Source organism: Anomalospiza imberbis, chromosome Z, assembly GCF_031753505.1.
Source record: "Anomalospiza imberbis isolate Cuckoo-Finch-1a 21T00152 chromosome Z, ASM3175350v1, whole genome shotgun sequence".
NCBI lineage: Eukaryota > Metazoa > Chordata > Aves > Passeriformes > Viduidae > Anomalospiza > Anomalospiza imberbis.
The window spans coordinates 43,496,900-43,524,449 of record NC_089721.1 but is presented as its reverse complement, the minus strand read 5'-3'; the positions used below and the strand labels follow the sequence as shown (position 1 = coordinate 43,524,449).

At 36.4% G+C, this 27,550-nt stretch overlaps 1 protein-coding gene across 2 annotated transcripts in view; it reads right to left on the bottom strand.

Annotated features, from left to right (window-relative positions):
* Window positions 1–27,550, bottom strand: part of PCSK5 (proprotein convertase subtilisin/kexin type 5) — a 220,552-nt gene that overhangs the window by 42,521 nt on the left and 150,481 nt on the right. Inside the window, exons 14-21 of one of the 2 annotated variants that reach the window (XM_068177017.1) lie at window positions 24,904–25,047; window positions 23,016–23,118; window positions 22,265–22,458; window positions 20,725–20,809; window positions 18,641–18,738; window positions 18,062–18,191; window positions 16,893–17,008; window positions 2,088–2,190 (exon numbers count right to left, since the gene is read on the bottom strand). In XM_068177017.1, the coding sequence (XP_068033118.1) occupies window positions 2,088–2,190; window positions 16,893–17,008; window positions 18,062–18,191; window positions 18,641–18,738; window positions 20,725–20,809; window positions 22,265–22,458; window positions 23,016–23,118; window positions 24,904–25,047 (973 nt within the window). Of the gene's footprint in view, window positions 1–2,087; window positions 2,191–12,663; window positions 15,109–16,892; window positions 17,009–18,061; window positions 18,192–18,640; window positions 18,739–20,724; window positions 20,810–22,264; window positions 22,459–23,015; window positions 23,119–24,903; window positions 25,048–27,550 lie in introns of those variants that run through there. The other variant, XM_068177018.1, reaches the window with a different exon arrangement.

Below are 27,550 nucleotides of genomic sequence, written 5' to 3'. Positions count from 1 at the left end.
TAAAGAATCCTTTGATGTGATGAAAATTTTTGGTCCATTTTTCACTGCTCCTTAATGTCTACTGTTTTAATCTGCTTGGGAGAAAAATAGAAATGCATCTATTTGTGCATCATTCATAGACTACTGAAAGAACATAAAACAAGTTGGCTAGATTTTGACAGTGTTTTCCTTTCTAAGAAAACAAGAAAAGAAAGGCTGTAATCCTCTACAATTAAGTGCTTTGACCACTTTGCTATCTGAGGATTTGGGATTCAGTTTCTAGAGAAGTTAAGCACCATTTTGGCCATTAGTACCGACTTCGAGTACACCTAGCCAACAAAAGGCTTTCCATTATATTAAGATAGGGCATGTTTTCTTGGAGTCAACCAATGACATTAGAGAATATCTGCAATATGTCTTCATAAATTTCATTTGCTATGATCATTTTCAGATTTATTCTGAAAGAAAAGGAGAAATATGACAGAGGAACTGGAGGTAGCTGGACTTATATGGCATGCAAATATTAGTTCAACTACATGTGCTAGCTCTAATGATAGCCAATCATACAAGCAGCTCTCACAGTAGTAAAGTACCTTTTTTTTTTCTCTTTGTTATGTTGCCCCTAATGGGAAACACCTGGTCAGATCTTGTCACTAACATTGGCTCAAACTGTAAACAGATGGACAAGGAGTTTTGTGATAATCAGTTTGTCTGGGTAAAAAACTACAGTTTCATATCTTTTTTTTTTCTTTTAAAAAAACCAAAAATAACAAAACAAAACAAACCTAGGTAACAGCATTTTCATTTATCAAACAATCTGACAGAAATTTTATTAAAATAAATTGACATCTATCCTGAATTTTCATAAGGAGCTCTTGCCTCTGGGCAAGGTTTCTTTGTATTATTATTTCTTTTACTATAGATTACTCCATTTAATATGACTTTTTCTAGCAGCTTTCATAATGCATAGAAGGGTGTCAGAAATCTTTTTGAAACCTTAGACACTAAAATTCAGAATTTTTAGAGAATTTATCATGGTGGTTAGAGCAACACCCTTCCAATAGATCTCTTAGACCTCATTACTGCAAACACCTCAGTGGTTCAGCATAATGGCGGTTCAGCTTGGTTCTTTCTTTGCTTTGTAAATATCTGCATGTGAGGCTCACAATATAGGTTACAAGGAAGCAACAGACAATCTAATTTAAATGCCATTGTGAATGGGAGAAATCCACTCCACAGTCCAGAATTCTGTCCAGATTTTCTCTGCTGTCATTTCTGATGTAACAGGATTTAATAATGCTTCCTCACTTACAAATTTGTTTGGACTCCATTGATCCTGGTATGTCTTTCATTGGCATAGTCATATAATAGATATTTTCAGGGCAAACTGCAGAATTGCTCAGGGATTTTCTTTCCTTGCCTTAGATGAACTGATCCTGCTTTCATACCATTGGAAATGTCATCTAGCTACAACACAACTCAGTGCAAGAGTGCCAGAGTTATTTGTGTGACAACAAAGCTATGGGTAGGACACGTATAAAACCACACCTGGAATAGGTGTGATATGACCTAAACATAAACCTCTGATTTGTGAAGCCCTGTGGAAAAGCTTCTTTTGTGTTCTGTTCAATCCTCATGGCAGGTTAGAAATATTGGCCTAATCCCTAACACCTCAGTTAGAGAATGACGTTTAGGTGCTATGAATATCTCTCAGAATTAGCCTCAGCATTCATATTCATGCCTTGAACCAATCCTTATAGCTGTGTAGAGCAACAGATGCCCTAAGTTTTGTTATTAAAATTGCCAGTTATGATTCTAGCAATTATGGTTTAGAAAGGATGACAATGAAAGAAAGTATTTTCTAACTATTGGTAAAATAGAGCAATAAGAACTTGCATTCTCAGGTAGAAACCTGAGAATCAGGCTGCTAAACATTAATTGCTTGTGTAGCCAGCTATTTTGTTTACATAAAAATTTTTTTCTCAAGTCCCTTGGATTTTTTTGCCCTAGACACTTCTTGCTTCTGTATTCTCTGCTAAAAAGAATACAGCCCCTTCTCCAGATGATAATGTGATCTTTGTACTGCACTGGTGCTGGGAGACAATTACCTTCTGAGTGGGCAGCTGATGCAGTGGTCTGACTCAGGTCCAATGCATTTCTGACAGGATATTTCACACAACTGGCATTCTTGGGAATCATCAAGATATTCTCCTGATAGAAAAAAAAAAAAGATTTAGTTCAGATCAACCTTCTAAAAAAAAAAAAAAAAAAAAAAAAGGAAGAGAAAAAAGAGTGAAAGAGTGAAACTTTCCAGGATGGAAAACATAATGATGAAGAGGAATTGGATCTATTTTTAGTTACTGAAATGGGCACATTTCCCTGTGGCTTCAGGAAAACAAGTACTGGCTCCCTTGGGGAAGGATAATCACACCTGTTTGTTTGTTTGTTTATTCTTTTCCACATGAATTTGAGAAAGAGTGATTTTTTTTGTTGTTTTTATTAATTTATTTTGCATCAGTTGAAGTAATGAGACTCTTAAGATTCATGAGTTACATCAAAATTAGTGCTCCTGAGGAGTATTCATTATGTCATGTCTTTTGAGCTTGATTGCAAGCTACAGGTTAAAGGGTTTGCTGTCATGGGTGTGGATATGTTACATGAGGAGATGGACTTCAGCAAGCTTCCATCAGCCAGAGACCTGTTGGTGCGTCCCAAACCTCTAGCTATAGCATACTTTGTCTCACTCCTGGGTTGCTGATGGTAGACTCCCTACCTAAAAGATCTAGGCTTTAATTTTGGCTGAATTGAAACTCGGTGCGAAAATGCACAATTTTGAATTGAAAAAATTTTATATTATATGGATTTGTGTCTCAAAACTGAGATAAAGATATAAACATTTCCAGATCATGAATATGCTAGTACTATCATGCTGCTGAAGTGCAAAGTTTGCCTCTTTATTTACTGAATATTAACAAAAACACTGGTACAAACTGGTAAGGTGCATGCCTAATAACTCTTAGGGCAGAGATTTGGTAAGTAGTATGAATACTTTATCTCTGTGCAGAATCATGTGGGGACAGTAAATCGATTTATCACACAGTTTTATAAAGCTCAAGATTGGGTCTTTTATGCCAGTTTGTTTTGGGAAAATTTATTATAACTGAGTCTATATATTTAAGGATTGGCTGTTCCTTCATTCTTGAGTAATGGAAGAGGCTGGGCAAAAAGTCCTATATAATACATAAAACCTGCAGTTTCTATGGATACTTCAATATCAAGCAACTCTTTCCACTTGCATCGCTGCTGGAAAATCCAGACCTGGCAAATATAGTGAACTTTAGGAATCAAAACACAAATATGGAATGACTTGGGTTTGGCTCTCACTTGCAATAAGTCCCTTACATTTGAAGAGCAAAGGCACTGTACAAGCAACTATTTATACCAATTTAAAACAATGTAGGGAGAAAAAATCTTCTAAAATTCTGCAAATTATGTTCTCTCTCTGTTGTGTTTTTAACAGTTGTATTTTTACATATTAAACAGCAATAAAAATTTTATAATAGTTGAAACCTCTGGTATGAGATATGAGCTAGGCTAGTACTCACATACCTAAGGGAATGGGGACAGTATAGTTATAAAGGCAAACTGACTGGAACATCCAGCCAACCCTGGGTGAAACATGGGGTACCCAAAATGTGGGCAGGGATGTAATATTTGTTTTGTAATGGTTTGTGCGTCTTCTAAAGAGAGGAAAAAAGTAAAAGACAAGCCAAAAGCCACTGATAGAAACACATAAACCATGAAGACAATGCTCCTCAGAGGTTGGTCTGGGATCAGTGCTAGCTGGGAAGTTCAGACTGAGAGAAAATAAAGAGTCTCCTGATGAGATCAGGGAAACAAGAGTCTTTGAATGCAAACATGCTCAGATATTTTTATAGTTCTCATTATCCAAAGAGCAATTTGTATACATCTATATCTGTATCTGTATACTTATGTTTCTATTTCCATGCATTTATGTAAGCCCTTGCATGCTCACAAACGCAAAAACTTGAATTGTGTATACTGACTAGTTCCATGGAACTGGTGCAGCATTTCTGAACTGCAGCACTGCATCTTTTATGAGTGATTACTTTATAGTGGACTAAAATTAAAAACATTAGAAAAGCTGTTAGACATATAATTCAGTAGGATTCTAAATTTTTCTAGATGTTGCCCAGATAACACTGTTGTTATCTGGGCAATAGATAACAATGCATATCTATCATAATACCAAATACTTATAATTCTCACCTTATAGAAAAGAATAATGTGGCCTTCAGGTCATTGAGAGATTTGGTAAATGTAAGCCTCGGGAGCCTTTTTGATCTTTAGCCAGAGGATGTAACATGGAATCCCACATTCTCAAATGTTTTATGAGATTTTAATATATAATTGTGTCATGGTTTAAGAATACTATGCCCCAATTCTCTGACCTAGACTCTGACCTAGATTTACCTAAGCCAGATATCACTTGCTTGCTTTCCTTCCCCCACTCTTTCCCCTCCCTCTTTCCTCTCCAGGGATGGAGTTGAAAATTAGAGACACAAAAATGTGAAAATCATAGGCTGAGATATGAACAATTTACTGGAAAGAGCAATAAGATGATAAAACAGTAACAGCTATGATGTTAATATCAAAAATTGAAATTATTTAAATGGAAAATAAAACAGTAGTGGACTGTTTTGCCCTCCACCCCTTCTCTTGCCACTGGAAGGAGAGAGCAAGTCCCTTTGCTTGCCTGTCAAAAGAGATGTGAGATGGCATCCAATAACATATGGGTCTGGCCATGATCCTTTCCCAGATGGGATAGAAAATTAATATTGTCCTGGCTGAAACTAGGACAAAACTTATATATATATATATATATATATATATATATATATAACATATATATTTGGACAGTAATTCAACCAAGAGAAAAATGCAGTATCTGAAAAGATTTTCCATGGCAGGCATGATGCTTGAGTTTTTTATTCTATTGGATTTACATCACTGGGAAATCTGTCAGGGTGACTTTATTACATAATTGCTTCTCTGGTGATGTTTTATGGTATGTATTAGAAAATGTTGTATTTCTCCTTTATTTTCCCACACTACCTGTATGCTTATCCTGTGTGCCTATCCACTGGACCCAAGCTACTAATTCATACACCTCAGCTATGCATTCACACATAGCAGAAGGACTTAGTTTTTAAAGGTTTTAGTTATTGCTATGTTATGCCTTTCATTGGAAGTGGTGTAATTCATTTCAGCTGTGCTTGGAATAGTGCCAGGAAGACCAGTTCTGTGGCTCTGAACTGAAGAATTTTAATGAATACTATTACAAGAATGTGCACCAGAAAATACTTATATATTTGGCCCTCTGAATTGCAAATCACATCTAGAACTGTAGATCTGACATGCTAACAAAATAGGTTTTGGTGGATATTCAAAGAGTTAACACTGAAATTCAAAGAAGAAGACTTTTAAACTATTCCACAGGGCAGATCAACCATCTGCCAGAATTCCTTGTGAGCAATTCACCTAGATAAATACAGGCTGCCAAAGCCTCAATCCTTTTCTTCTTTTCTGCATTAGAAATACATATCTGTCTAACATACTTAATAGAGGAATAATCTCAACAATGTGTCTTTACTTAGCTTTCAATCAGGCAATAATCATCACTTACTTTGGATCATCTCATATTTATTATTCATTATCATGTTAATTCTGATACCTTGTTACCTTGTTTAAAAACATTTGTTACATTGTTTAAAAAAAGGAATTGGAGATATTGTAGGAATATGTTAACAGACTTGACTCCTCATAATAGGAAGATTTTAATGTATAATTTTTGTGTCCACAGTTAGAATTGTTTAACTCCATATTTAGGCTACATCAGGTTTCAGGTTGTGCCTTTAACTGTATACAAAATCCCTATACTTAATGCTCAGTTCCTATCAGTTCATATGATGCATATTAAAGTGAGGTAAGACCTATTCCTCCCATTAAGGAGGTAGAAACCTGAGTTGCAATAATTTAATCAAATTAGTTTGCAACAGTAAACTAGAACCTGTCTTTCCTGCGTCCCAGTCTGGAGCACTTGTCATAATTGCCAATTCATTCTATGTCTTTGCATAAGTAGCATCAAGTTTACCTTTATCTCGTCATTATTTCTCTCTTGCTTTCCAAAACCTGTGCCATTCATTGACAGCACATGATATTTCAGGAGATCAATAAGATGAAGGTGTGAATATCCTTGTCAGTTATGCACGGAGGTTTTATGTGCTGGCTGTCATAAATCCTTTTCTCTTGTAGTCCCTCTGTGAGACTTAGTCACTACAAATCATGTATTACTTCTCCACTTTGTTTGATGAAAATATCATTTTATCTAATTTTAAAATGCTCTTTATTGTCTATAACATTGCTGCAAGGGCTTTTCCTTAAAATTAATGGAAATAACTACCTTATTTCCCCCATTTTGCTTTTTTACTTTCATGAAATCTGGATATGGATTTCATACTTGGGCTCTTTGCATGTAATCTTATGGGTTATAACGGTTTGACAAAGCAGATAAAAACTGCTCAGAATTGCTTTTCATCTATCAGCTGTGAGAACTGAAATAATTTGGCCTTACAGAGCTCTGTGCTTATGCTCATGTTTGCTGTGATACATGTTATTTTGTCTGGCTTGTGGGATCAGCTCCTTGAGTTTTCTGAAGAAACTTTTATTCATAATGCTTAAGTAGATAACTAAAACTAACTTGCATATAAAAATACATGCAAATTCACACTGAAGATTCTCTTTAAAGTTACTCCTTTGCTTAGCCCAACGTCTCCCAAGTGTTTGATAGATTACAGCTCCCGGAAAGAAATCTTGCCATAATGTCCATGATGTAACATTTTCAAAATGAAGACATTTCCTTTACCCTCAGGTTTGGCAGTTGTACAAAATTTGCATCTGGTTTCCAATTATTTGTCTAGCTTCAGTTTTCAGTCTCCTGCTAATTACACAATGTGCAAACTTCTGTCTCTCTATTCAGATGTGCAGAAGGGACAAAACTTTTGGGTATTATGATTTGAGGTGATGAGAAGGATTCAGGATTGGAAGTCTTCCTTTCAGAAGCACTCTAGGCAGTGACAACTGAGATGGCTGAAAACAGGATATTGATTCCTAAGTCACTAAATCTCCCTCTTGTGCCAAAGGGGCAAAGCAGAACCTTGAAAAGGATTGAACATCTCTTGCCTGAATAGCTGTGTGCTGAAATGATTTTAAGATGAAAGGCCCCTTTGTTGCAGGATTAGGTGAGATCACACAGAGAGTCTCAGCTTAGCTGTAATCATGACAGTCAGGAGTGAAGAAATTGTCTTTATCAGACTACACTGCCTTACACAGCCCTCTGTATTTTTCTCTGCAGAATAGAAACATTCACATTAGCCAAAGCTGCCTTATTTATTTCTAACACAAAGAGATTTTCCCTTCCCTTTACAATGTGTACTTCCCTGCATTTCTATGTAGTATTAATACAATTGTTGTTAGAAACCCATTGAAGAGCCAGAGCCTCAGCAGTACTCAGTGGGCATAAACAGACCCCAGAAAGACTTTTTTTTTTTTTTTTTAAATCACCTTTAACCTTTAAATCTCCATTTCTACTAAACTTTTAGGTATTTAAAGAATTTGCTTTAAAACTGCATTTGTACTAATTATGTGGATGCCTGGAAGCATAAGCTGGCTAGGTTCATGGTTTCTTCCCTTGCCTGTGTAAACACCTATGTCAGAGCCTGACAAGGTGTTCTGCTGCTCACCTATAGCCTAAAATTTTACAGTCCCAAAAGAAAGGTGGAAGGGAAATGAAACAATCTCTGTGGATCTATATCAATAAAGCTTTGGTTTGTACCCTCCTCACTTGTTGAAGGAGGGAGAAATACCACAGCACTCTCAAAATTTTAGATTCACAATGGAAAAAAATATGCTCAGCCTCTCCATTTCTTGAGCTTTCCAGCTGGAAATTTTCCTGGTTTATATTTTGAAGCTTCCCATTCTGCATAAAAGTCAGTAGCTGACAATTTTCTAAAGGGCAGTAGAACAGAAAAACCTGAACCTGACTGGAAATTATTGCAAAGCTGCTTTGGAAAGCTAGGTAGTTGCATGTGAAATACAAAACCCAAATGTAGTATGCTGTAGTAAGCTGACATTATTAGCACATGGAGTACATTAAATGTAGAATCTTTTAGTGCTGGAGGAAAACACACATCAGAGGCAACCAAGGCAACAACAGTGTGTCTCTCTCATCTGTTACAAAGCAAGGAGTATGTATTTTGTTTACACGGAGCCTTCCCTGACCACTGCAGGGTTTCTGTAGTCTGATTTGAATAGACCCAAATCTGAAGTGGGAAGAGATGGATGTTTTGGGGCAGTATTTCAGTGGGGTCATCCATCTTAAGCTAAGAAATTCCTGCACAGGCTGTTCATACTGGACATCTTCAACTTAATGAGGATATGAGCAGAGATCTGCTGATAATTGGGCAGATTTTAGCAGGCCAATGATTGTCCCAAGATGTAACATAGATTTATACTATTAATCAAAGGCAATTTATGTTTAATTTGCAGAGATGAAGACATACTAAAGCCTGAAAGAAACGTTCCATCTAGATACAAGTATGTCTTTGGAAGTAAGGAGTAGATCAAATTAAATCTTTTTATTAGTGGTATAAAAGTCTAAATTTTATTCCGATCTGTAACTGTTCAGCCTCCTCAATACACTTACACTAGTGATTTTCCCTTGCTTGAAATCTTCCCTGGTTCCTGGTCTCTGCTATAAGCACGTCTGGATAATTTTTTTTTTTATGATTACAGATTACATTCTCTTTAACAATCACAAATTCCGTGTTGATGATACAGCTCTTCTAATTCAGATACACCTGCAAAGAGGCGTTGTGACGCTGTTCAGCAGCGGGAACTAGTTTTGAATCCTCCTTTCAGCCTTGAAAATGTTCAGAGAGGCTGTGCTAAAGGCAGATACAACAAGACCAACATTTACACAACTTCATTTTGGTATGGCCTTGCTCTTGTAGTATGAAAAGGGGCTACTTAATTTGTGAATGAATATTTGAGTTATTTTTGTATTTTTATCCAGTGGCATTGCACAGAATGGTCCATTAGCATAATCACGAGCGTGACAGCTGACAGCAACCTGATCCGTGGGGACTGGAAATTAGAAGCCAGACTTTCCTTCCAACCCACATCTCAAAGAACATCTGCAGGCATCAGGAGGACAGTGGGCAGACCAAGGACAATTGTAAATGCCAAAGTTATGCAGTATTATCTGATTTATAATTAAACCACATTAGTCATGCTCCAGTAAACATTCAGTGTTACTGTTGAATTTGCACGATAGAGCCATTAATTCTCCTTGGGTAAACAAGTACTGTTTGTCAGTATTCTGGCTTCTCACTGCCAGGCTGATTGGAAAAATGGGTACTTAATCACCTCATTGCTCTCTACTGTGTTTTCTGATGGCTGAGTGTTTTTTGCTTTGAAAAGTGTTTCTGGTTTCCCAGAAGACCTTCAACAAATCCACCTCCCAAACACTCAGAAAAACCAACAGATGATTGTATGAGGGTCATTCTTCTAAGCTTCTCTGGTCATCTTTGGCAGCAAATACATGAATACCTGAGCAAATACCACCTCATGTATTTGCTGTCAAAACCCAACAAAGACCAGCCTTTGGTGCAGCACAAAGTCTGCGTTTGTTGCTTATTGGAATTAATTTTTTTTAATACTCAGAGCTTCCTCCCCATAATATATTTTCCTTTGACTACAACTCCCATTCTAGAAGTGAAAATTGTCTCTGTTTTTATGTGCAAACACTGCTTTTTAATCCAGAAAGGAAGTTGTTCAGAATAATTTCAAGCATAGCTCAGGCATTAAACATTAACTCTGTGGTGTTACCTGGTACACTTGCACAGCAGGTGAACATTATTGCAGCCTTTCTGGCTTTATCCTGAGGACTTCAGAACAATTCTCCTAGTAAGACTTCATGTTACTGTGCTCTGAGAAATAACAGAATGTCCAGGCCTTTGATAGGTCCAAATCCTCTTTGCCCATTGGTGTAGAAGCAGTGATGGAAATGGGGGTGTTGGTTGCACTTCCACTGGTTGGATGGTATACTAAGGTTCAGAGCCTTAGTTTGTTCTTAGGGACACTACACTCACAACTCTTTAATTCTTGCTAATGGGGAGGATTTAAGCCCCAACAGATCATCATGATAGTTGTAAGTAAATAATAAGATAATCTATTTCAATAAAATAATAATCTATTTCAATAAAATAATAATATATTTCAATAAAACCCAGACATCTCACAAATTAGTTTAAGTAAGACATGTAATTAAAATTACATTAAACAGAAATGGTTTTTTCCCTAGTAAAGAAAATGCTCATCAAAAATATATTTTCAACCTTTTTTTTTTTTCACTTATTGAATTCCCTATTCTGGAAAAGGTCATTCAAGTTGTGCATCAGTTTCCTTTTGATGAAAACTTGAATAGGGTTTTTATTTGTATGCTATAAAACTTTTTTAATGCTTGCTTAAAATATCTTGCACAAACTTCTAATGGCAAAACTTTTCTCGGTTCATTCTGTACCAATGACAGCACAATGGCATATCAAATATAAATATAAGGCATGGTAATGGATTATAGACAAGTTATTGTTCAACAAGTTGCACTGCAAATTAAAAGATTTGACTCATACAAGCAATCTCTTACATGTCTTTACAGGAATCTTGAATTTATAATAGGCCTTCTTACAACCATTCAGTTCATTAAATATATTCATTATAACAGATGGCTATTAAGAGAATTGGTCATCAACCGTTGTAACTTGCATTTAGTGATGGGTGAAATTGCTGTAGATAGCTCTAGTGCTTCTACATATAGGTTTACTCATACCTCTGCCAAACCTCTTATGATATGACAATATGGCACAAACAGCAGCCTGCTTTTACACAATAGATTCAGTTGCAAGGAATTTGACATGACACTGGAAAGCTGCAATCACAGCAGAGATTGGGGTAGTCTGTAAGGTCTCTCAGGGAAATCTTTACTAGAAAACAGTGTGCTTCACAGAGGGGAAGTTTGCAAAGCCTCCCCAGGAAGAGGCAGGGAGTGCCAGTAGATACAGGTGTGTGTGGGTAGGCAGGGGCTATGACAAATGTCCCAGGAGCTGCTGGTCAGAAGCATAAGATTTCCACCAACCTCTTCTGGCATCTGATCCTACAGTACTGGTGTGTGCTTGAGGTGAAGAACTACAGCTAAATAGGGAGTAAGGCTGGAACAACATTGCAGAAAAGGAAACATAACATGACACCCCCACATAACAGGCTTCTGCAGGATGTTCTACAGGTCTGGGGCATGGTAAACTTTTTTTAGCAGGTAAGACTACTTTTTTTGTTGTTTTTTTTTTCCCCATAGTTTTATTTATTTAAAAACTTTGGGACTTTTAGTGAAAAAAAGTCTAAAAGTGTGTCCAATTTACATTTAAATCAAGGGTTCTCCTAGACTAATATGAAATGGGAAATACCATGTTCTTACTATAATGGCATCTTCAATTTGTCATTGCTTTCTGACTTGTGGTACAAAGAAAATTAAGCTGATGAAAAGATTTAAACTGGTGCCATACACAGTCTTTCCTGACAGAGGGAAAATTATGATTTTTTCATACTTGGTATCTTCTGATCTTTTTGAAATGGTATGGGTCCTTTCTGTGTGTCATCAATAGTGTCAAATGCTGATCACACCAAACTACTCATTATTGAATCAGAGAAGGAAGAGCAATCACACAAAAAAACTGCAGCTGGGAACAAACTAGCTTCTTTCAATTGCAATCCTGTTGCTGCAGTGATCCTCTAGTACACGTACTAGCTATAGGCTGCTTACAAATTTTGCATGTCTCTGACTACAGCTATTAAGTTGTAACAAACACAGATGATCAAAGAGTCTGAGCTAACACCACAAAATTCTGGTTTTCAGCCTAAAACCCTAAAACACAGATTTATCCTTACTTGTCTGCTCATTTGGAAGGTGAAGCTGAGGTGAGAATTGATACAAGCAGTTCTTCATACAACGCTGTAGGCAACCTTTTTTCCAGGTGTGGTCTCACCAAACTACGGCTAAGAATCCCACATATGCATGCTTCTGGGGACTGACAGGGAAACTGTGGGAATGATAACTAGGTCGTTTTGAAACCAGGTCAAAACAGATCAGTGACAATGAGATGTCTAAGGCCAAAAAGAGCTGGGGTTTTTTTGCAGTTAATTCTTTACATGGCCTCAAATGTGCTTAAAATGCCATGTGAATATATGACCCCTTGGATAAACTGCCCTTTTCCTATCCACTCAGGCTGTGGGACTAAGTGGTAAATGAACAAGGGCATCAGCTCATGCCAGTGAAGGAGCTCACCCTGCAGGGGTGACAAAGGAGGCTGCATGGAGTCCTTGTGCTCTGGCAAGGACAGATGGGTGCTGTTGAAGGAGCACTCAGCGGCTGTGACCTGAGCTGCACTGCCGGCGAGCATGTGAACAGACAACGACACCATGCTGTGCAAGTGGCTGCTTTGTATGACTGCAAAGATGAAACCTTCTTTCTTAACTGCCTGAGCCAATAGGTAGTTACAAATTTTGCTTTTTAATCCTGAACACACAACAGATTAGACCCATCACAAACTCTTACAGATCAGAGGAAGTCAACATTGCAACTGGGTTCAGATATGGCTGTACTGTTACTACACAAAAAGTGATCTCCTTGTAAACCAGGTATTTCTGCAATCATAAATTCCATCACTTAAACTAAAAGAAATCTGTAATAAAATTAAACACCCAGGTATCTAAGTGCTCTATACACAGAGCTACCTACACCCTTCAACAAAGATATTTAACATATGGAGCAACATGTTTTTCCAGACCAAAAGAACAGGAATTTAGGTTAATTTAATAAAAAAAATAAAATATGGAATAACATTGATTTTGGCCAGTATCAATTACAACAGAACTACCCTATTTTACAAATAACAACTGAACATTTTACACATGTACAGTATTTTTTCAGTAAAAATGGATTTAGTTATAACAATGTCAAATCTTTTTAAAGAAAACAAAGTTATTAATTTCTTCTCTATAAGTGTTAGAGACATTTGTAAGTATCCAAACAGATTCTTTACAATCCATTACATAATTAAATCTCAATAGTGAATATATATTTATATATAACATATATAATATTAACTTAAACTTTGAAAGCATTATGTTCTATTTAAACACGCTATACTGAGAAATGAGGCAGTAACAGACTAGTAGTTAAACTAGTACAAATTTGAATGTTTATCAGGAAATTTGTAATGGGCACCAAAGGAGCTTGACTGCACTCTCTCATACTGAACCAGGCTGAAATAGTTTATCTGCTCTCTGCTAAAGAGGACACTACCTCTAAAGGTTTGAATTAGTTTGTCTGTAAAACATCCACAGTCATTTTTGATCCCCTTTATTTTCCAGGATTTACATGCTTAAACAGCTGAAATCCATTTTCTGTTGTATGTCTTGGAAAGCTAACTGAGAAAGACACTTTGCATGTTGTAAGTATTATCCCCAGTAAAAAGTATCTTTGAAGTTCAATTTGCTGTTTTCTGTGAAATGACTGTCTTTTGAACAGTATGCTGAGTGAAGCTGAAGAAGACAAACAGAAATTTGTACTGGCAGCCATGTGCCTGGGTAGAAAAAGAGTGAGGCTGGGGCCACTTCTCTTATCACTCAGGACCATGTTACAGTGAGGTAATTCCATTGGCCTTAGCAAGACTATTCCTGCTGAAATTTCTACTGTGAACAGTTAAAAAGAGATTCAGGCCCATCACGGCATCAAGAGAACCACTGATTTATTGCGCTATATGCAATTTTTCCTGGAGGTGTATTTGGCACAATTATAAATCCAGTCCTGTAAACACATCCTGTTGTATCTAGTCACACTAGCATTTACACATGGGCACTATGAAACAGTTCCACATATCGGTATGATAATATCCCCTTTTTAAATGAACATTACAAGACAACAATAATTTATGAATACTTCTTACATGTTAGCAATGTTTTCTGACTTCTGAGCATATACATTACTCTCACTTATGCAAATCAAGAGAAGTAGTATATTCTAAATTTGTCCACTACAGGAACAATGGGTTTCTTATGTTTATTTGAAATAGCTTTGACAATTTAAAAAAATAAAATAAAAATCCTAGCATATCTGTTAATAAGCCACCTGTCTAAAAATGAAATTTATATGACCAAAACCACATTTTGGGCAAACATATATACATACCACCTGTGATACAAAAAATAGCATACAGCAGAGGAAGGAAGAAAAAAATGTGAGCAGAAATGTTCACTTTCCATTTTTTAAAATAGTGTTAGAAAAGGGGCAGAACTTAGTCCTGCACTAATGATGTTTCTGATCCCCTCAGGAACTCAAGTTCCCCCTGTCAATACATACAGCACAAAAAAAAGACTAATGCAATTTTTTTTGTATTGTTTAGTTTTAATCCATGTAAACTTGTGTTGTATTCTTGAAACACTATTTAAACATCTTGAAGTGGAAAGAAGCAGGAAAGAAGGGAAGAAAAAGAACCTTCAAAAAACAGGAATAATCCTAAGGTTGACAGGAAATCAAATCAGGAGTTAAATTCTAATTTTGGCATCAAATGCTTTGGTCACACAATACTGACTCTGTGATCCTGGATGCTCAGCTCTAGACACCCAGTTATGAAAGGTAGGTGTGTTGTAGTTTTTCCATTTAAGTTCCAACAAACAGTTTGCCATCTCCCCCGACAATGAGGTGGGAGAGGGAGAAAGGTGGCTTGCTTTCTTTTTCTTACTTTTTGTTTTTCCTTTTTCAGTAATATGAATTAATCTGTAAGTCAACAGGAGGAGGAGGATGCTGGGAGGTGTCAGTTCACCCCTTTTGTTTACATGTTCTGCAACACAATTGCTGAAGCACTTTCCTCTGGCAGAGATTGTTCTTTTTCACCAGCATACAGAATCCTCCCTCGGCCCAGGACTCTTCCGTGGCTTCCAGAGGGTAGCAGCAAGAGAAGGAGGGGAGGTTGAAGGTTTGGAGAGCACGGCGTATACAATGGAGAAAAGTATAATTGGTCAGACATGCAGATTTGGTTGAAGAGACCATTCAGGAGCAGGTAGCAAGTAGGAAATTTGGTCCATCAAAAGGAATTTCAGTCAACAGCATTTTTTTTTTCAGGAAGAGATATTGTGTGGTCCAACAGGAAATGATTGGTATCCATTTATGAAAAGGAAAAAAAAAAGATTAGAAAGAGAATAATTAGAATACAGTGATATTTACAGCAAAGGAATTCGCTCTCAATTTTTATGAATTAAAAGAACAAAAAAATCAAACCACAGAAAAAGAGTAAAACATTCTCAACAGAAATGCAAATCCTATAGAGTGAGTTGTCTGTAGGCATTGAAATGAGACCCTCTCTGCTTTTGTGAATTACCAGAAAAAAAAAAAAAACCTCCCAAACCCTCCTGGACTTCCCTCGTTACCCTAGACTGCTGAGAACACGTGCTGTGTGGTGTGACCCATCATGGTCCATTGCAAGTACCTGAAGGCCTGCAAATCCATGTGCTGCCCTTCCATAACAGCTGCATTTGGAAGAATAGTGGTGAAAATTCTGAGATAGGGTGTCCTCACCCTTGGGAACTACAGGGTATGTGATTGAGGCTGTATGTTAGAAATGAAGATAGATTTATCCAGCCATGTTAAAAACCAAACTGATATCTCAAATGTTTGCATTGCAGAAATCAATTGCAATACCATATTAGCATTACACTTCTTAATTTGTCTATGTATATCTGTCCTCTTCTGGACCCGCTTTAGACAATAACTCTTCCAAAGTCCAGACATAAAAAGGGCTCATGACTAGTTTACCAATATCTGCAATGTAACTTTACAATGAACAGGGTACTTTTCAAAGTTTGGAAGCCTATATTCCAACAGGACATGAAAAGGTCCACAGGAAGAAGTCCAAGACTCAAACCTGTGCTCTTTCTTTCTTCTTTTTAAAGTCTTCTTTAACTCTTAATAAATCCAGTGGAAATAAGCTGGACCCAAGAGTCACTGTTAGCTTTTACTATATCTGATGTCAGGTATCTTCCCAGACTTTGTTTTGATACGATTTTCCTGTTGGATTGCTCTTGTTAGGCTCTATTTACAAGTAATTCAACCGGTAACATTTTTAAGGAAGTACAGTGTTATCTAAGTGTCTCTGTAATTGTGACATTTAAAAGGAATTTATATTAGTGAATAATTAAGCCAATCATATGCAATAAGAAGGCTATCTTGGTTGCCACAGAGAATTTGGAGGAAGTTCAAATCTCCACCCTAAATTGTATATTCCCTATTTCAGAATCCTTTTTTTTCTTACTATCCTATCACACAAGTCAAGCAATTGGTGCTTTAAATCATTTTTACTTACCATCATTTTCACAGTTTAAAGTGCTGAGATAGATAAATGTAATTCTATTAATAGTACTCTAGGGTCCTCATATAAAAATCTGTTGAAAGCAACAGCTTTTGAACAAATGCTAAGAAAGGAAAAGTAGGTTGTTGGCAATGGGAAAATTTATTTTAGGAAAATTCAGGTAAATCATGTGAAGTAGCTGTGACTAATCTTGCTAACACATGCAAATGTAAATTTCTCCTTTTCATACATCTGAAAATTTTAAAAGGTAAGGTAGGCCATACTTAAGAAGAAAAGCAGGCCAAACCAACCCAATACATGTAAAAGAAGAAGCTGGCAGTGATAAAATGAATTGTTTCAGAGACTTGCACTCACCATCCTTGCATACTGTTCCAATGACACAGACACCAGTGTCTAGGTTATAGCCACTTGGACAGCTTGTACAGTTTCTGTCTCCTTGGCCACTGCAATCCAAACAGCTGGCATCACATCTGAAATACAATGGCAGGAGTTGGTCTTCTGGCCTTACCAAATATAAGGCTTCCTAGGAGACATCTTTTGTATTGGAAAGGACTTGTTTGTTCTTTCTAGAGATATAAGGTACTATAATATTACTACTACTAATATTGATAATAAATAATTGACTACCCCTGAAACTCAGTCCTGTTTCTTTCCATCACCAAATTTCTATTCCAGTGTTTTTACTACACAGCTGTATTATTCTAGTGTGTTGGAACTATGCATAAATAATCAGCAAAAGTACCGAGCTGATGGTGCAAATATGTGCATGTGAAAAGCATGAACTAAAGCCACAGGATAGAAATGACTGGCATGATGCCAGTCCCTTCGTCACCCATCTGGCTCCATTGTCTTTTCATTACATATTGTCTTTTTATGTAGAACACACTGAAACACACAAGGATTCCCTTCCTGCCCTGAACTTAGATCTGAGTCAACAATAAATTATTCCAAAGGGCAACAAATTATATCTGTTTAACAAAGTACGGAATAGAAAAATATTCCTTCCTTGCACAGCACAACTTTGCCCAAGATTTATCCAGCCATTTATGCACTCGAATCAGGTAAGCAATTCTGGACAGTAGTTTAGAATCTACGTGCACTATGTTTGTGAATATGCAGTGGAAGAACTGAAATGGTCTTTATAAATACTAACTAACTTGCAAAGAAAAAAAATGTAGTTTTGATTGGTTTTGTTTGCTATTAAGAAATGCAGTTCCTCTGTCAGATTTGTAAATTTTATGCTTCTATACAAATCTACTTACAGGCTCACTACAGGCTGTTTTAAAGTGAAGGTCATACACAGATACCAGAAAAATACTTTTATAGGACCTGTATGAATATAAATCATATAATAATGATAATAATAACAACAAAAATAATATATTTTTCTTATTTACTTAGCCTTAAGCATTTTTTTATGTTTGATGTCAACAGTGTTTTATCTTCTAATAAGTATGATCATTTCCAACACTGTAATAGCTAATATACTGCCAAATAGCAGATATATCAGTCACTGATCGTACCTTTTACAGCTTTTGTATCCGCTTTCAGTGGAGTGATCAAGGTAATAACCACTACTACAGGACAACACACATCTTCCATCTTCCAAAAAGTAACCCTGTGTGCAGTTTATACAGGCATCTACTCCAGCACCTTAGTCAAAAGAGAAATTGTTAGAAGGCAGGTACATTGTCAAAATAAAAAATTACATCATTTCAGTGTATCTTTTTCCAAAATGAATTACTGCAGTTCTAAAGCTCCCACAAAATCTGCCAGTCATTATTCCATCCCTGGAGGAAAATGGAAGGCATTACTGGAAATCATAGTAAGTTCTACTAAAACTAAAAAAAGGAAAAAAAAAGAAAAAGGAAACAAAAAGAAAAAAGAAAGAGGAATTTATGAATTCTTTCAATTAAAAGCCTAGATTTCTATGCTAGTTGAAAGAAGTTTACCGTATTTAAAATGTAATTAAGAGTTACTAAGAGAATGAAGGATTCACACGTAAACAATGATGCTACACTGTAACTGTGATATAGTGGAATAAAATCAGAGGTAAAATCATACAGGAATGAAGATTATGCAGACAAATGTCAGTGTGATACCTGCACATGTTGCACAGGAGCGGTGGCATGGTTCACATTCTCTGCCATTATGGTATTTTCCTTCTTCACAGTGGATAGCACATCTGGTGCCATGCAAACTATTACAAAAAGGAAAGAAAGCACAGAGCAGATAATGGCAACAGAGGACAACAAGATTGTGCACAATCCAGTAATTCTCTTTTAATCAAAGAACAAGCCATATATTACGATTCATCGGCTTCCTTCACTGGTCATATTTCATAAATTTAGAGACACCATTCACTTAAAGAGGGAATGCAAAGCAGTTTTGCCATGGTGGTGTAAAGAAGCTGTTTACAAACTCTTTGTAAATACTACCAAGTAATAGGGGACAGAAAAAAAATTAACAATGACAAGCAACACTAAAAATTCAGGCATGTAAAATGCAATTATCCATAAGGAATTTGGCAGAGGGTCAGCATTAAAAAAATGCTAAGTGACTTGTTAACTGAATGCCAGTTCTGTGTGCTTTGTAAGATTTGTTGAGATTACAGATGGAAGTATTCTGCCTGCAGGCACTTTTGAGAGAGCACAAAAATGTGAAGAACAAGACACATTTTTATGTATTCCTTGAAGAAGCTGTTTATTGCTTTCATGTTATATGGTGCCTAAAGCAGTTTGTTGGCGTTTGGGTTTTGTTTATCTGTTTGAAGTTATTTTTTTTAAACTAGGACTTCTCTGCCATGTTTACCATCTTCTGCAGAATCTCAGGATTCATCCAATTTAACACTTTCTCAAAAAATGCTCATCAGCTCTGGGATTTCCCACTCTGAGTGCTAACCATGTTTTTACAGATTGGATACAGCAACAGCCAGGTAAGTTCAGCACCACTGACAATTTTCAGAAGTGTATTCAGTCCCAGTTTAGAAAATAAACCAGCAAGTCAACAAAACTTCACAACCCCTGCTTTTCTATTGTTTTTCCACAGTGCTTTACAATGCACATAGCATTATCATGTTTTTACAGATGGGAAAATAATTTGCCCAAGTTTATTTAATGTGCCAGTAATCGAGTAGATCTGGAATTCAGGTCTCTCAAGACCCACTCAAGGAAGGCCTTGCTCACTGATACCTCTGCCAAGAAATGCAGAAAGTATGGAACAACTATGGAATATGAAATGCATGTCCTGAAAGGCTTCATTTATCTGATATAACCACACATTTTTCAAAAACTGATACCAAAAATGACTCTCTATTTGCTAAAATTGCCCAAGAAAACATGAAGGCTAGGTTTTAAATTTTTTTTAGTATTTCAATTTCAATAAAGGAATCCAGCTATTGATGTCCTAGAAGCAAACATTCAGCTTTTACTAAAAGATGAAAGTCCACTTTAATGCAACAGGAAACCTCAGTGTTAAAACATGAAAATAATACTTGTATTTGAAAGAATACCTACAGATACTGAATATTGACTTCATATTTTTTGTGGCACTAAGCCAGTATACAGTCTGTCCTGAATTTTATAAGATTTTTAACCTTTGCTACTTGGACCAAAAGGTCATTCTTTATAAAGGAGCTTGAAACGTGTACTGCTGCTTTGTATGTTTATTTATAATTTTAAAGAATAATTAAGTTTCCCTCTGAAGGAAAAAAATCTCACCTGCTGTTTAAAATATATGATCACTGTACTGTAATAGAATTGAGCCTCAGATACTTGAGGTAAGTGAATGACTGGATACATGAAGAAATACAATGAAGATAAGAAAACAATTTCTAACTACCACATGAATGAATCAGAAAGATTAATAGAATTCATTGGCTCTACTTCTAAAATAATCCATGAGCAACATAATGTAGGTCAAAAATTGAAGAAGCCAGCTTTCCACATGACTGTGGCTTTTATGTTACCTGATATAAAAGTGTTGCATCCCAGCATAAAGGGCCTTCTAAAAATCTGTTGTCAGTCAAATTGGCACTCAGGATCACTATTACAGACTAAACAGCATTGGAACAGATGAAATGAGGTCCATGCAAGTTTAAATAGCTATCTGATGTTCTTCATTGTGTATCTTCAGCCTTGTCTACCTCTTCAGATACTATGTTTAGAGACACACATGATTTCCTTACCTTAGGCCATGTCTGCATTCTGTGCAGATTTCGAATTCAACACAGGTCTTGCAGTTTTCACTACATTTACGACAAACAATCTTATCTACAAGAGAAAAAAAGAAAACAACCCAGAAAACCTTGGTCAGTTTTGTTTGCTAAAATTGTATGAATGTATTATTACATGACTTACTACTTTCTAGTTTGATATCAACATCAAGCTACACTAAAACAGCAAAATTCTGCCTATCATTAGCTTTTTCCATCAAATATAAACTATAAACTGGTTTACAATATTTCCATGCATTTGAAGTTATAGTTGCACTCTGACAAAAAGTATGTTTTGAGGCCATTAAAAATTTTTCATAAACACTTAAATTTTACATTCACTAATTATAATATGGACTTAAGTCACCTTCTCTCATACTAGTGATATGCACTAATGACTGCCATATGTTCTGAAGACTGTCCTGCAATCTTACACCTTCCATGCCAGCAGTCTGTCCTGTCTTCCTGATTTGGTGCTAAAAGACACACCTTCAAAAACAGATCTGATCTTAACAAAGTAAATATATAAATTACTTAACAACTGGTTTTTTATCTCTAGAGATCCCTTCTTTAAGAAAAGTCTCTCTCTATTCAGCCCCGCTGTCTTTTGACATGCAGTGAGTGACACATACCATTCTGAGAAGAAAAACTCAATTTCTCTATTTAATCCTAAATTTTCATCTATCCATGTTAATTTGTACGGGAAAGAGTTCTGTTTACTGTAGTTCTCACACAGTGAAAATGCAAGAATTAAGGTAGGACCTGTTTTTACTAATTCTCAAAATCAAGCACACAGCTTCATGCTGGAGGAAGCAGAATGTTAGGTACCTATAAACAAAGCTCCTGAGAACGTATTTATCTTCTAAGGAGAGTCTAAAGATAACAAAAGCCACTGCAGTTTTAAGCCCATTTGAATATATATCTAAGTATTTTTGTTAGCCAAAGCAGGAAATTAAACACAGACAGTCTACTTGGCAATCACAGGAGGAAGCTGAAGGCAGGTACCTATCATGGCTGAGGATTACTGCTCTTGGGCAGTCACATCACTCTGGACGTGCTTAGGTCTGCCAGAAACATTATTTGCAACCATGTTATTCTGAAGAGCCAGGTTTTGGTAGAGCTCTGTTTCACTGGTCATGGCCAGTTTCTCAGCTCTCAATTCTGGCACCATATAATCACGCTGAATGGGGAGTCAAGGACAGAATGGGTGCTGTCTGTCCCTTCTCCAAGTAGTGATAACCTTTGCTGTCCTTCAGCTGACTTGCTCTTGAACTGCCCTGGTTCTGCTACTGTTACTCCCAGGTACCCCCAGTTGAAAAGACACCCTCCAATAAGCATGGTTTTTAAAATAAAGGAAGATTATTCAGGACGTTCTTGATCATGCTTGGCAACAATTTAATAAAAGGAATAGGATAAGAGATCAACATACACTTTTCCTGCTCATAAGCATTCCAGCAACCTCCCCAGATGAAATTCTGTAGCCCGCAATACAAAACCAACAAGAAATACTAACTCTTATCCAGGTAAAACCCATCAGGGCAGTTGGTAATACAGCTATTGGTTACTTCATTCAGGTAGTAGCCAGATTTACAGGTCATGCACTGGTCATTATGGCCTCCAACACAGGTTTCACAATTGGGTGAGCATTTTTTACATCGTTTCTTGTCTGCATTGTAGTGACCAGGTGGGCAGGTCGAAACACAGATCCTGCAGACAGCAGGGAAGAGAAGGCAGAATTGTTAATGAAATAACCTGCCACCACATTCCTGGACCATGACTGCAAAGCAGAAGTATTTCTCAGCATTGTTGCTTTTCTAATGATCATGTGCTTACTAAGATATAACCCTTCTAAGCACTGCATCAAGCTAACTCTCTTGCATTTATGTCCCTACACATGCTATCTCACCAGCATATGTCTTGTCAGACAGTCTACAGTGTAATTTTGAACCATCTACCTTTCTTCCTATGTTGTTCACCTAATCACATCAGCTGCAGTAGCTATGAGAGTCTATAAATACATATATATACAGAGAAAGTTTCTTATGGAAACAAAAAAAGAGTTGGGGATATAATCAGAGAAGGGTTTTTCAAAGTTGTATTTTAAATTCTGATTAGCTAGGGTTTGGGGTTTTTTAACTCCAAAGAAAATTTTGCAAAATCAGGGGAAAATTAATTATCCATGACTGCAGTGAAGAGAAGAGGAAAGAAAGTTAAGATATACACTAAGAAATCAATGAAGTGACGTTTATTTCCCTTTCTCTTACCTTGTATTGTTTTTAGATTTGTAGTAATAGTGCAGACAGTCTGTACAATGATCTGGTCCTGGCCCATCACACCCTACTTTACTGCATTCTGCATTGCAGGGACCTGTAAGAAAAACAGAATACAGAGGGACAAAGGGATTAAAACTTCTCATTTAAGGGACACCTTAAAACACAGTATTTTACTGCAGAATGCAATTACTGTTTCCCTCTCTTGAGGATTACAGCTAGCACACGTAGCTTGGTTTGCTACTTGCACTGTGAGCTCAAGATTGAGCTCTGGGTGGCAGAAGCTCCAAGCAAGAGGCTGTGCAGACTCTTTACATAAAAAAACAACATGGGGACCTATGTCACCAGTCAGGTGATCAAAAATGTAGAGACACAGCAAGAGCCAATGACCCTGAGACTTTCATGCACTAAAACTGTAAGGGTACAAAAGCCCAAGGTTTCCCTTGTTCAGGGCCCCTCTTCAGAGGCACTCAGCTCAAGCTATTATTTTTTTATTTAATTATTGCACCAAGATTAAGTTATTCTAAGGATTGAGAAGTCTGAGACTCTGCTATGGGAAAACTAGGGTTGAGCTAGTAGGAAACCTGGCCTGATTATTTGAGTGTGGGGTGTGTAGCTGTGAAAGGGTCTTGGTCCCAGCTCAGGTGTTAAGAGTATGACTTCCAGAGTGGCTCCTGGATGGCTGGACAGGGAGGTTTCCCGAATACCTGCATGATTTTACTTCAAAAATTCAGAAAAAAAACAAGCTTTTTTAACAAGCTTTTTTAACATCCTCATTTTATTTGGAAATGCGCAAAGACTTCTGTAATTCATAATTAGGAATGATTAGCAAAATAACTTCTAAAAAGAAGGACAACATAAATGATGAATATCATGATCAGTGGCTACTCTGGTTCCTGAGTGGTTATCAGCTGGTCCAAGCGGCTACCATGACCCAATGAACCAGACACCAGGGCCCTGATGCTCTGTGCTGCTACATGCTACAAAAGCCTCAGCTAGTACTTGCTGATTCCCAAGTCTTCTGTTTCACCTGCACTCATATGAGGCTTGATAATGCTTGTGGATCTGTTCCAACTTAGTATTTTCTATGATTTTGTTCTTACAGTTTTCAAATAGATCCTTCCTTCTATGGGAGGAGAGAACCATCAAGTCTTGCCTTTATGCAGATGAACAATGACTGTGGGTGAAATTACAACTTTCAGGATCACTGATCACTGAATGAAATGTGTTGAGTTTGCTTCATATTAAAAGCTTAAGAAGTTTTAAGCTTGTGACCTTTACAGTAGAGATAGTAGTGTTTCATTACCTACTAAAACCAAGAGTTCTGCAGCTGTTCATCTAAAATAGAGACTGTGCAACTGACATGCTATGAAAGGAGAATGGAATAACAGAAAACACTAAATTGAACTTTCTCCTCCTTTTCACTGGCCAGAGATATCCTTCAGATTCATCACATGGTACTGCTAATGGTGGATTATATGTAAGAAACTGCCAACTTGACTTATTTTGCAGTGCTAAAAATCTAACTCTACTAAAGTCTAATGACAAGGTTTAAAAACTTCTACAGGGATCAATGAGAAACAACACAGATGTAGAAGATAATGTTCTTCTCATATATATATATATATGCATAAGTATATATACCTTTATATACTTATATGCAAAACAGTGCATTCTTCATAGCATGTTAAGTGTAGCTTAAAAATATATAACTCTATGCACGCAAACTCAAACGCCTAACATTCAATTATGAAACAAATACTTCTCATCTTCGGTGAAGAATTCAATTCACTTAATATTTTACATAGGCAGATTCTCAGGTCATCCTTAAAGCTGTTAAGGGTTCAGTAACTGCACAAACAGAGTAAATGAATGTACACACCTGAATAGTCATCTGTTGCATAATCTTCTGTAGGGTCTTCAACTGGACTGGAGCGCACTCTTTCCACTTTGGAAAAATCATTTCTTGGTGAGTAAGGCTGGATGGATGTTCCATACAGAACTAAGGACCACTCTTTCAATTTGCCTGGAAGTTAAGTATTATAAAACTGTTTTCAGAACTACTTCTCTTTTCTGTGTCTTACGAAAGTATGTAACTTTTAAGCATGTTGTTATGAATAGGTATGGAAGACATTGCTTTTCAAGTGCAATAGTTGTTTTACTATAAGCTGAGAAACCATATTTGCTTCAATCAGATCATTACACTGTATTTTCATTGCACTCAGTCTCTTATAGATCAAGTAAAGGTTTGCACCATGGGATGATATCAATATAAACAATAAACAAAACATCAAGGCTTACAGTTATTTGGAACATGTATATGGTACTACATAAGGTGGTTTTGCTCTGGATTTCAGTTTCCCCTCAGAACACTATTAATTGTTGGGTAATTATTATTTGAGATCTTTTAGCTAAGTAGCTGTATTCAGAATTCTGACTTAAGAAAAGGATTACATAAGAGAGCCTTTCATCGACTTTTAAGACACAACTTCATGAACAAGAAACACTGTCTCTTAAAATCTCCATGGAAGAACATCAGTGTCTCACTCACATCAGCATAATTTCTAATTTATTTGTGCCAGTTATCTGGCAGATATATCACTGTACTGTCTGCAATAATCACTAATATTTTATCCTATTAATAATTGAGCGAAGACAGAAAAAACCAACTGGCCACCTGAAGTATTATCTGACTTTCTGGTAAGTTTTTTTGGGGAAGAATAAAAAATATAAACGTGTGTCAAGTCATCAGTTCATGCTGTCAGAACATAAAGGGTGAACTTTCAGTCCCCACCTTTCTCTATATACTACCAGGTGAAAAAATTTGGAGAAAGAGCAAAAGCACTCATGCCTGAAATAATGCCTAAAGAAAAGACGCATAAAAACCACATCCCTGCTTGAAAAGGTGCAACCGAAGGTTGGTATCAGCCCATAATCTTGGTTATGTTAATATGTGCTGGAAGAGCTAATTGTAAATGTCACATTTTCATTAGAACAAAGAGAAATCAGAGAAGCAGGGAGAATTTGAATGATCCTGTTTTGGAGGCTGTTTTGTAGTTAAAACTCTTCACAAGGAAAACTATTATTTAATGACAAATATAATCCAGGTAAGACACTTCTCAAGAAAATAATGTAGTTTATTTAATGTAAAATTAAATTCAAGCAATCTTCCTTTTCTTTCATTTTAATGATATTTAGTAACTTGAAATATATTGGATTTTTCAATCTGTACAATCGAATTAATTAGACCTTTACAAGTGATTTTCTGTATTTTTCCCAATGTCATCTGGTAGCCTCCAGTGACATGACAAAGACAAGTATCTCTCTGCTTGTACATGTATACTCTTAGCAGTAAGCAACAATAACCAAATACACTACCTGACAGACAACAAGCAAATTCTTTTAGATAGCTTATACTAGGGCTGAAGATGGAAATCTCTGTTATCTCTATGTCTCTTGCCAATCCAATTCAATTATTTTGAGACAAAAATTTCTAACTTCATATGAAACCTTCTCTGCGCTATACTCAGTTTTTGAGTAGAAACTACAAACCAGAGACTGTATCACGTGGCAGTTGTGTCACACAGTAGCTTTCAATTTTTCACATCTGAATTATTGCTTTCTTTAAAGAGACATTTGATACGGATTTAAAAAAATAACTGCTGATGAATCTACCACACCTGCTGCCAAATTACTAGCTAATTACCTTGGCTGTAAAACTGGATACACCTTGTTTTCAATTTCTTTTCCTACCCACAGACATGTAACTCCTGAAGACCCATTGGATTAAAAAGATCCAAATCATGTTTCCTCTAAAGATATGTGGGAATCAAGTTATATCTTTATGTTGCTTAGACTGATCCAACTGTGTCCTTAATGTCACTTTTCTTTTTAAAAAAGAAGCCACACAGGGAGATAATTTTCAATCAGATATGTGCACATATCTACAGCCCTTTCAAAGATACATCTTCTTCATGTCCAGTCCCTGCCTTTTTTTGTGTTCTAAACCACTTCCAGAGCATGCAAATCATAATACATTGGATGCAATTAAAAAAAATTGTGTTTTGCCAGATCTTTTTATCCCCATTTGTTATGAGCAAAAACTCACTTAAATAGAAAAATAGAAATTTTTCCATTTCTCTCAGAACACTGGTAAAAGTATTTGCAAGAACTACAAATAACCACACGTAAAGATGCTCCTAAGGCATAGCATATTGTGTTCGGATTTTACACATACAGAAGATCTTGTACTAACATCACTGCAGGAAGGATTGTAACTCTGAATGCATATATAATGCAAAAGGGCAGCAAGGGGAATAATGTAGGGTCTCTCAGGAGATTAGTTGTCTTTTAAGAATAGTTCAGTAAATAAGGAGGAGAAAAATTCATGTGACTTGCCAGTAAATAAATGAAGACTGCCTCAAGGTGGGTTTAATTTGCACAATAACTATGTATATATACATACACACACACTTTTATAATGAATAAACAAAGTATGCACATTTAAGCCAAAATCTTTCTTTCCCCAT